The following is a 10,964-nucleotide window of genomic DNA, read 5'->3' as shown; positions in this document are numbered from 1 at the left end:
GCCTTAGAACCAGGATCACTCAACAATCTGCAAAACAAAGAAAACTTTCTGTTCTCTCAATTTATTTTTGTTTAAAAGAAAGATTGGGGAATAATTACAGTATATTTCAAATTTGTACCGCAAACAACAACTACTCTTCAAGCCTTTTCAAGTGGTGCCATAGTGACAATGATCCAGTGCAGTAAGTAACCCAATAAGTCTAAAAATATCTATTCTCACCTAAATACATTTACAACTCTTTTATTTCTCTTCACTTTACCTCCATATTAATTTGATGATATTCACCTCATGGCTGTTTGCAAGACTGCTTGTGCAAGTGGGTGCTGTGTTTGCCTACAAAAATTTTCATTGCACTTGAGAGAAATTATCTGTGAAAAGCTTTTGAGGAATTTCAATGCCACAAAGTGCTATAAAAATCCAAGTTCTTCCTTTCTTTTCAGCACATCTCTTTTTCTTTTCACATTTCATTTCCTAAGAAGCCATTCCAACATAAATAAGGTTCCAAAATGATAATAATCCTTGCATTTGATACAGCTGCTTATCACACCGTTGAGATGTCTCAAAGCGCTTCACAGAATATATTGTTAAGTATATTGACTGTATTTTGTGGGCGAAACGCGGCAACCAATTGTGCACAGCAATTTAAATGAAACTAATGGTAAGTTTGAAAGAGACAAAGATTGTGGAATAAAGCAGAAGATTATCTATATATAAATAACATGGCTTCACAAGGGGCAGATCATGGTTGTCAACCTGACCTTTTTGAAGAGGTAAAATCCCAGATGGGTAGTAGAAAGTGAACGACATAACGTAGCTCGTCTTCCAAAAGGTCTTTGGTAGAGTAACACCTGAGAGATTTTATTGATAAGTTAATGTCAGTGTGCGTCAAGGGTAAGACATCAACATACATTAGTAACTGATCAAAGTGATCCAAACAGAGGGTAGCTGTAAGAGGAGGCGTAAATATACTCCGGTGCCTCAACAGCCTTGATTGGGTCCCCATTGCCATGAAACATGGGGAAAATTTAAAGAGTTGAACCATAATTAGGGGCACTAATTAAATTGACAATGAATTGACAAACATTGTTATTGCAATGATAATATTGGTTTAGTTCACTAATATTATTCTCTGATTTCATCTAAATTTTCTCAAAAGTGGGTGATTCTTATTTCGCCAGGATATTCACATCCTCCGATTCTGTTGCTCGTGAAAAGTTTTTTTTTTGTCAGTTGAGTATCTGACACGTGAGGAAACCAATCGCCATGCTAACAAGTATCCAAAATAGACTTGACATATACGTGCCATCTACATATTAAAATGTCCCTGTTTGAAATGGAGTGTGCACACCCTGCTTACCTGGAGGGATGTGATGTACCCCATTTACCTAATTCTAGAGACTGATGGTAAGAACCAATGTCTGGGTCCCTAGAGCTTCACTGGGGTTCAGCTGGAATTTATTCAGCTAAAACTGTGTAAAGTGCCATTGTGAGCACTATCTGGTAAATTCCCTGCTGCTTGTCGAGCCGGGACCCTGTCAGCATTGTCAAGGTTAACAGATTCTGAGTGGGAAGAATCCATGCCTTCAGTGGCTGGTCTGCCCCAGAAAGTCCTGCCAACAAGCTAGGCTGGATGGATGGTCATCATCAATGTCTTGGGAGTACTTCCCCCCCACAAACCCCCACCACCTCAAACATAGGGAAATTTTCAAGGGAAAGTTTTCTTTACACAAATCAACAGTTAAAATGACTTACCGGAAAGGGTATAGTTGAAGCCACAAGAATCTACTTTGCCTCCTCCAGAATCTACTCCAGGTCCCCCAATGTTCTATCAGCTTGTCTGGCAGACATCTGGGCCTGGATGAGGGCAAACTTCCTGCCGCTGTGGACAAGATGGAAGCCATACTCCTTGGCTCCCGTCAGCGTCTTCACTCCTGCAGATCTGAACTCCTCAACATCCCTGGGCTCTGACTCACCTTGCACAATCTAGGCACCCAGTTCAACCCCCAGCTGTCCTTCCTCCCCCACATCCGGTTCCTGACCAGGACCGACTTCTACCACCTCCACATTGTCCACCTCTGACCGTATCTTACCCCAAATGCAGCTGAAACCTTTGTGCATGTTTGTCACCTCCCACCTGGATTACTCAAAACGCACTCCTCAATGGTCTCCCCCAGCTCCATTATTCAAAAGATCCAGCTCATTCAGAACTCTGCCACCCGCATACTTATCCAGTCCAAACACCTTACCCACATCTCACCAGTTCTGGCCAGGCTCCACTGGCTCCCCATCACTGAACAGATTGACTTCCAAGATCCTCATACTCGTGTTCAAATCCCTTCACTCCTTAGCAGCTCCCTATTTCTCCGACCTCCACACTCACCACTCGGCCCCTCCGCTCAACTGGCACCGGCCTTCTGCTCGTCCCTCGCACCCTCTGCCCCACCATCGGAGGTTGCGGTTTCAGTCACTACGCTCCGAACCTCTGGAACATTCTCTCTCAGTCCCACCGCCTTGCCCCCCCTCTCCCCTTTTTCCCAGTCCCCCCCACGAAAACCTTCCTCTTTGACTGTGCTTACAGCCACTTCCCCCCACCACAGCCTCGGAGTCAGGCTCCGCCACTGTTAAGTGCTCTGAGATGCTACTCTACGTGGAGGGCACTGTATAAATGCAAGTTGTTATTATGTGGCTAAACTCTACTCCAAAGATTGTGAAGTAAAGCTTTGGTAGTACAAATTACATTTTTTTGAGAGCATATTTACTTGCTAACTCTCTACCCTCACTCCGTCACTGCTCACATCCCCCAAAGCTCTAAGCTCTCTTCTCGACTCTTACTGGTTGTATCAGGCTGTATACAATATCTCCAAAAGACTGGCAGGATATCCACTCCCAGGCATTTACCTGTATGTACTGAGACAGTTACTATTCAGTGCACAAAATTGTCATTATGTTCTTATATCTCTTCATTTTTGTGAGAGAACTTTATCTCCTTTCAATACTTAAACAACAGAGCAGCTGAGATCAGTATCTTTTTTGAACGTGGATTAAACCTGAATTTTCTATTCCATGGCACTGCACAATCATGTTCCATGCTATATTTTAAAAATGCTTTATAAATGGAATCAAGGTTTAACCATTTGGTTCAGCAACCCTGAAAGATTCTCATTACTAGTTCTCAATGTATTATTGCATTAGAATGATCACCTCAAATACATTCTCAATATTTGATGAGAATATAAAGACAGCTTCATATCAGTCACTTAGAATCAATGAAACAAAACTGATTTAAAAAAAGAGTTTCACAGGTTATAATTAATTTAATGTTCAAATAGTCATCACACACACTTTGTTTTACAGATACGCGAGTACAAAAGACAATTGTTTACTCAAATTCTGAGGAAACAACACTGGTTTTGTGACTTTTTAAATTGATTTAAATCACATGTTAGGCTAAGTATTTATATACCAAAGAAATTAACAAAACTAGTTTTTCCAGAGGAGTGATCAATCACTTGCAAATGCACGTTTTTTACCAGTTAAATAAGAGTTAAGAACAGTGCCTTTAAGGCCATATTCAGAGGAAGAACAAACACTTGTAATCTTAAAGGTGAAAACATTTGCCCTTTATTTGAATAAAGAATTATTCAGGTAACCCCATACTTGTAGGTTAACTGGATGATTCTGAAAAACCTAATTAACATTATCATTTTAATCAACATAATTTTTTATTGGAAAACTCTCACTCCCTGCTCACTTTAAGACGATACAATATTCTTTCATGCAACCTAATAAACACAGACCACTTCAATACTCAACTTGAATTTTGAGGTCTGCTCAATAACTTGCAATAAAGGTAATCGGCATGAAATTATCTTCATCAAAATAGTACGAAGACAGAATACATTTTGAAGAAATGTATGAGATGGCAGCACTTGCAAAGATGAAGTGTAAACATTCAAGGCAGTCAAAGATAAGATACTGTGTGCACAAATATCATTTAAGGTGCTTCCTCATTGCTCTTCCATGCTTCGTTAAGTAATTGGTTCCTTCATTCCTGTAGCTCATGGACCTTGTGGTCTTCTGTTCATTATATTGCATACCTCAATGTCATTTTGGAATAGAAAATATTGCACTCTGAAGAGTCACAAATTTGCATAATTTACATTATAATTAGTATCTGTATAAATGAGTTTTACTTTGCTGAATAACTAAGCTGAATTTGAAGAACTATAAACTGCATATGCAACAAAGTAATGATTCCTGTTAACAGGAATATTTTAAATGCACACTTGCAGCCCACTGCAATGATGAAAACTGCTGATCCGATATGTTGCAATCTTTCATTTTGCTCTGCAAACTGGGGAAAGCTGGCTAATGCAATACAGGCATTGGTTTGTAGAGGATCTATATTTAGAGGGCGACATTTCATTCTGGGGGTGTTGCCCATCTTCTGCACGTATCCCCTAAGTGCAGTGGAGGCTTGTGTACATGCACAGTGACTGGTCCGAATCCAAATGTTAGTCTTTAACCAGCAGCGTAATTGCTTAGGAAGGAGTAAAACATAGGCAGCTTCATCCGCTGTTGGTCCTTACGACACCAGGCTATCACAGTCCCATCACTGTTCGCTGTATATAGATGATGACCATCACAAGAGAATGTGAGGCTAAAGTACAGAAGAAAAGAAATTACAAAAGCCATATTTCACTGAATAAAAATGTTTAATTCAGATATTCAACTTAGGCTTGATTAGTGTAATCAAGCTGTTAGAATCTAGCCACCGGCGAAGTGACAAACCAGTTTCAATCAGTACAATCTTTGCAGTTAGGTTAGTGGTAGGACGAATCTTACCTTACAATAGGTCGGTTTGACTTTGAGAAGGTAATTTCTCGAACAGGCTTCAGGTCCCATGTACTCCACAGTCTGATGGACAGGGACAAAGTTTTAATTTAGTTGAATGTCCACATTGAACGTTTAACATTTTCTGAATTATAAAAATACATAAACACGTCACAACAGCATAATAGAATCCTGTGAGTCTACAGATGAAAATATGAGTATTAATGTATTTAAAAACTTTCTGTGTTAACAATTGCTGCATGGCAACATTTTCATCAAAATCTTTAGCTCATGTTTTTAGCCGATTGAAAAGAGACTTTATTGCTCTTTACATGTTGTTTATCTAATAGTTAGCAAGTACTTCTAAATCAAGTGGCCCAATCCTAAGATGCAATGCAGTTCAAGCAGAATTTGAGTCAGAAAGAGAATGCTGTTCTCCAGTGTGCAGCTTAGGATAAAGGTGGGTGAAATCTTGAGTATTATTGTGGTACAATTTATTTGGAATATTTTGAAACAGAATAAACCAAAGCAACCTTTTAATGAGAACAGTGTATATAAATTACAATGCATTGGCATGAAAAATATTTTTTACGCTCAACACAACAGTCAAACGTATAAACGGGGAGTCGTACTTGACATAAATGTACATATTAAACACAAACTTATGGTCAGTTACAGTAATATTTCAATACTGACCTTACGACACCATTTTCTAGTCCTCCAGCAATCACGTTCACAGACACTCCTTCTGGTTGGTTGGAGAAAGACACTGAGCAGATTATTTCTCGACAGTGCACATGGCCACTGAGATCTCCATTCACAGTCCACAACCTCAGGTCACTGCCACCACCAACTGGAAAAGCAGACAGAGTGACAATGATGCAAAAGTGTATGACACAAGATTATTATTCTTGATATTCCAGGCCAGAAAGCAACCTGCTAGGTTCATTAGTACTACTAGATTTGAAAAAGCCAACGTGGCTTGAACAGCAATGATTCAGAAGGAAGGAAGTACTTGAAATATGAATGAAAAATACGAGTGAATCAGCAATACAAAAAGTATTTTTTTTTCTCTTCATAGCTTTTTTTAGAGCATAATTACCTTTAGGTCTTTTCAGACATCAAACTTTTTTTTACCACTGTAATCTCTGTGCACCACACCCTCTACCCTCTACCCTCAACTGACATGTTTAAGACATTCAACAGGGTCCTGATCTTTCTTTTTGTGGGAGGTGTCTGGCTTCTGCTTGGCATCTCCCTCCACTGTTCAAATATCAAACATCAAACAGGTGGAACCATAATATGGTGCTCTATGTACTATTTATTGTATGATGTAAATTCATGCTCACTATAAATTGCTTAAAATTGGCCAATAATAATAATATTTGCATTTGATACAGTGCCTTTCATGTCATGAGGCTGTGTCAAAGCACTTTGCATGCTGTATGTAAAGTGTGACTGTACTGTGAATGCAACAGTCCAATTGCACCCAGCAAATATTTAATTGAGGGCTTTTATTGCTGGCACAGATGCAGAAGCTTTATCCCATAAATGTGTTTTACATTTAGACCATTACCAAAGACTAAAAAAAAACTATGCAAATCTATTGAGTGAAGAACCTACTCAACAACTGATTTGTATTAAATTAATGAGAATTGTACAAATTAACTGATCAAGGAATAACCCAGTTTCTGAGTATTCCAACCTAATTATATCCAAGATTTTGCATTTGATTTTCACTCCTTTGGTTTAAAAAAAATCCTTTCCATTGAACGAAAGATATTTACAGCACAGAATAAGGCCATTCAGCCCAACGTGTCTCTGCTGACCTTGCCTCTCCTTACCCCTCTAGTTTGCTCCCTTTTAGATATCCATTTTATTTTAGAAAAAAATAACCCTTCATTAACAGGTATCCCTGCTACTGGAATTGTCTGACTATTACAGCTGGAAAACATAAGGGCTGATCCTCATTCTGAGTGGGAAGGAAGAAAATCTTCAAATAAAACATTTTGAAATGCTGGGAAACACGGCAAAATATTGGGTTTGACATGGTACATAAACAATTTATGAGTTTCTATCTGTTCAAGATCTTTATACTCGGGATTTTTATTGATTCACAGGTCTCAAGTCTATACTTGAATTTAACTTTTCATTACTAAAAAATTATATAGAATTGTTCATCAGTTGCTCAGCCCTTGGTCGTACATCAGCCCCTCGGATTCAAATACTTACTGCTTGAATTTCCCCTTAGAAAATGGACAAAAAAGTTTAATGTAAGCTAAGTGTACTACTACTAATTATAATCCTTGCATTTAATGTAGCACTTTTCACGTTTTCTAGACGTCTCAAAGTGCTTCACAAAATATACTGTAGAGTGAATTGACTGTATATTTGTGGGCGAAACACGGCAGCCAATTGCACACAGCAGTGTCCCTTAATACTTAACACTAAGTGTATCAATGAGCTCCACATCTACTAAAACACACATGACCCAAAAAAGTTAGGTCCAAATTTGCAATGTATGATGTTGAAATTTAAACTGCACATTTAGAATACTGTCCTCTCAAAATGGCATGTATCTCCATCTTTAGACCAGAGAACTGTCTGACCTTACAGTTTCCTCCAGATTCAACATCACATTAAAAGCAGCAACATTTTTCAAGCATCATCCAAGTGACAGCTGAGGTTGTGTAACCACTTAAGGAGTGCACCACTTTCTATCCATCTGAAACTTGGTGATTCAGCTTTGCTGTTTATTTCAATTAAAGTGGTTAGCACCAGCTCACTGTGGGAGAATATATATTTGAATATAACGTTAGTCATGTGCAGTGGAATATACACATGGCTATATTTTCCGTCTTTATGTTATAGATAACTGAGAAGGAAGAAAATCTCAAAAATCTCTCAAATAATACCATTTTATTGGGAACCCATTGTCTGCTTTAAACCCCGTCTGCACGGAAGGACTTAATAACAACAAATTGCATTTATATAGTGCCTTTCATGTCGGGAGGTCGTCCCAAGGCACTGAACAGTTGCGGTTTGTAAAGTAATTGAAACAAAGCCCAATTCTTTGAAAGCTTACCTGAATCGCAAACAGTTGCAATATCACCAGTTGTCTCGCTTGTAGAAACTGCTGTTACTGGACTTTTATGTCCAGTTAAACTCTGAACATAACACAGTCTGCAGAACAAAACATTAACAGCTCAATAACTATAAATGACTAAATTCTGTTATCTAAACAGCATTATTCAGAATAAAATTATGCACATAAAGTATTTGAATAAACAAAACTGAAATGGCTAATTTATGTCAATACAAAAAAAAGTTTATACAAAAAAAAATCTGGGAGAACAATTTGTACCTATAAGCTTTTAAAATTGGATTTCTACACGTGGGAGTTCATTTTATTACTGAGTAAATGATCAAATAAGACTATTTTAAACTCAAGCATGGTAAATAAATTTTACAAACTAAAAAACTAATATTTTCTATCAGAGAAAAAAATGAAAGAGCAAAAGAAAGGGAGACACACACAGCAATGGACTAATACTGACAAACTAAACTAATTTAACACCTTCTCACACCATTTCCACCATATTGGTAGCAACCTGATTCACAACCTCAACAAATGCCACAATGTACTTGGTCACTAGATGGTGTGAGTGGCCCATGGCGAATTGCAATCTTTAGTTTTCTCTCCTTCACATGGAGACAATGACATTAGCTTGTTTGCAGAAATTCAAAGCATATTTCTATCTCTTACTGTTCCTTAGGAAAACATATCAGTAGCCCAAAGTACTACACTAGCTAGACTTCAAAGAATGCTTTTAGAAATCCTAAAATATATTTGGCATCTTGTTAATATTTAGTGTTCAATATCTTGCACCAGCTTTAATGTTACAGCAGCATTTAATATTAAGAATGTCAGCCTTAGCAGTTGAGTGAAAATAAGAACTATTGAAATTCAACCTAGTGAAACAATCTATTTTACCCAGGGGAACAATACAATTAACACTACTCAATGTCCAGGATTGTAAGCCTTTTAATGATTCTCAGAAGATTTGTAGTTAGGATTTTTGTTTAGGGAATATGACAGATTTTCATAAGTTTCAGTAAACATTAGAATTTAAAATTTAAAATGCAAAACAAAATATGAAATGAAGATTTTGTACTAAAACTTGTAATAATTCAAAAGTTTTAAATAAATTGAAATTCAGCAATACATTTAAACACAACACACAAAAGTCAAAATGTAAGCTTTGCTGGTACTTAGTAACGTTAAACACCACCACAACAACAACAAGATTGCATTTATAGAGCGCCTTTCACGTCGGGAGGACATCCCAAGGCGCGAGACAGTTGGGTTGGGACCCGAGCAGGGGGGAAATGGTCAGGGTGAGGGGAGGGAAGGGAGGAAGCGAGGAGGGAATAGAGAGTTGGGGGGGGGGGGGTGAAGGCACGGTTGAACACAAGCAACACAACCATGAAAACACAAGTTTTGAGGATAAGGCTCTATTTTTAAGCACAGTATACCTAATTTCCTCTTTCAAGTGATATCTGTTGTATGCATCAACAGCTGAGAGCGTTGATCAGTGATCGACCCTCTCTGAGGCCAACTCTTGCCAAAGTTACTTTATAACAATTTTGAAGGTGTCTTAAGAATTTCTCAGTTGCATGCAACATTTAACACTTGCAAATAATTGTTGAAGCATTTTAGAGTAAATAGAGTACCTGTTCAAATCCCATATAATGCAGGTCCCATCCTTGCTTACACTGATTAATATGCTGTATGGTTTGCAGACATAAAGGCTGGTTACTTCTTCAGTGTGACCATACAAGTAGACTTGCGATTCAACTTCAATTTCTGAAGGCTAAAGATCAAAAATGATATATTTGTCAAAGGCTTACTTCACAGTTAACAGGTAACTTCCTTGCAGCTTTTCTATCTAATGAGCAGCAAAACAGTATCTAGTGACCACAAAATCTCTGTCAAATTGCAAAGTAACTGCAGTAACATTAACAACCTGAAAAAATTCATGTGTTGAGAGCTCTAGTAATTAAAGCAGGTATTATGATTCTGCTCCTTTAAAGCTTGAGCTTACTTTCAGGAAGCGGTTAGGCAGCAATATGCAATGTCTAGTTTAAACGTACCATACTGCTGATGAATCTATTTGAGTAAGCAGTGACTACTCCACATTTGCTGCCAGTAAAGAGCTGACAACTGTCAGGCACCCAGGCACAACTTGTAACCTGAAAACAAAAAGGTTATTGGAGAATTTAGAGCCAGGCTCACTCAGCAAGAGATAACAATCCTTAATAGTATTTTGGAAATAGTTTTCAAACAGTTGCATATATTTATTTTTTAGTAATTAAAGCAGGTATTATATGATTATACAATATTCAATTTCCAGTCACCTTACATTGGAGTACTCAGCCCAAGGAAAACCCACTTACTCTCTCCCTCCCTCACCGCCCCCAACACATAAAGGGGTATGGAATGGGTACTGTTCGGAGTCTAACCACCTAAAACTGTATTCCTTGTCATTGAAAGTACTGACTGGCAACCTTTCTGGGTGCTTGTCCAGCTGGGACCACCCTACCCGTTCTGCAGAAGCAGTACTGCGATCCTGCATGGCTGAAAAACTGCACTACTGAGACAGCTTCAGATTGTTGGCTCGATTCTGACATTCCATTGCCAAACATGTCACCTTGAAGCCAGTTCAGCTCCGAGGAGACTCGCTCACCCCCCCAAGGAGGATGCTAGGCTCTAATCACTGTGGGAAAGGTCTGAGAGGATGTCAGGCTCTGTCCTAAGAGGAAAGGAAAAAGTCAAAAGAGCAGTTGTCATGGGTCTCTAGGAAGCTAGATTGGCATTGATAGAGTACTGGAAATAAGTACAGGTTTCTCCTCTGCTCCCTTGAAACTACTACAACATGAAAGAGGGGGAAAGAAAAAAGGGTCTTTTATCTAAACAATAAATATTAAAAACCCAGCAACCAAGCAGATTATAACAAAAACAGAAGTCGCTGGGAACACTCAACAGGTCAGGCAGCAGCTATGGAAAGGAAAGCGAGTCAACATTTTGGGTCCACAACTCTTCATCAGTTGAAAGGTCGTGGACTCGAAAC

At 38.4% G+C, this 10,964-nt stretch overlaps 1 protein-coding gene across 1 annotated transcript in view; it reads right to left on the bottom strand.

Moving 5' to 3' along the window:
* Positions 1 to 3,294: 3,294 nt before the first annotated feature.
* The window catches only part of lyst (lysosomal trafficking regulator), a 93,930-nt gene continuing 86,260 nt past the window's right edge, over positions 3,295 to 10,964 (bottom strand). Inside the window, exons 48-53 of the mRNA XM_042333115.1 lie at positions 9,988 to 10,086; positions 9,568 to 9,707; positions 7,919 to 8,016; positions 5,530 to 5,686; positions 4,846 to 4,917; positions 3,295 to 4,660 (exon numbers count right to left, since the gene is read on the bottom strand). Coding sequence (XP_042189049.1) covers positions 4,522 to 4,660; positions 4,846 to 4,917; positions 5,530 to 5,686; positions 7,919 to 8,016; positions 9,568 to 9,707; positions 9,988 to 10,086 — 705 coding nt within the window. The 3' untranslated portion in view covers positions 3,295 to 4,521. The remainder of the gene's footprint in view (positions 4,661 to 4,845; positions 4,918 to 5,529; positions 5,687 to 7,918; positions 8,017 to 9,567; positions 9,708 to 9,987; positions 10,087 to 10,964) is intronic.

Source organism: Callorhinchus milii, unplaced genomic scaffold, assembly GCF_018977255.1.
Source record: "Callorhinchus milii isolate IMCB2004 unplaced genomic scaffold, IMCB_Cmil_1.0 Scaffold3, whole genome shotgun sequence".
Lineage (NCBI taxonomy): Eukaryota > Metazoa > Chordata > Chondrichthyes > Chimaeriformes > Callorhinchidae > Callorhinchus > Callorhinchus milii.
The sequence above is the reverse complement of the archived record's forward strand: the minus strand, read 5'-3'. Positions and strand labels throughout refer to the sequence as shown.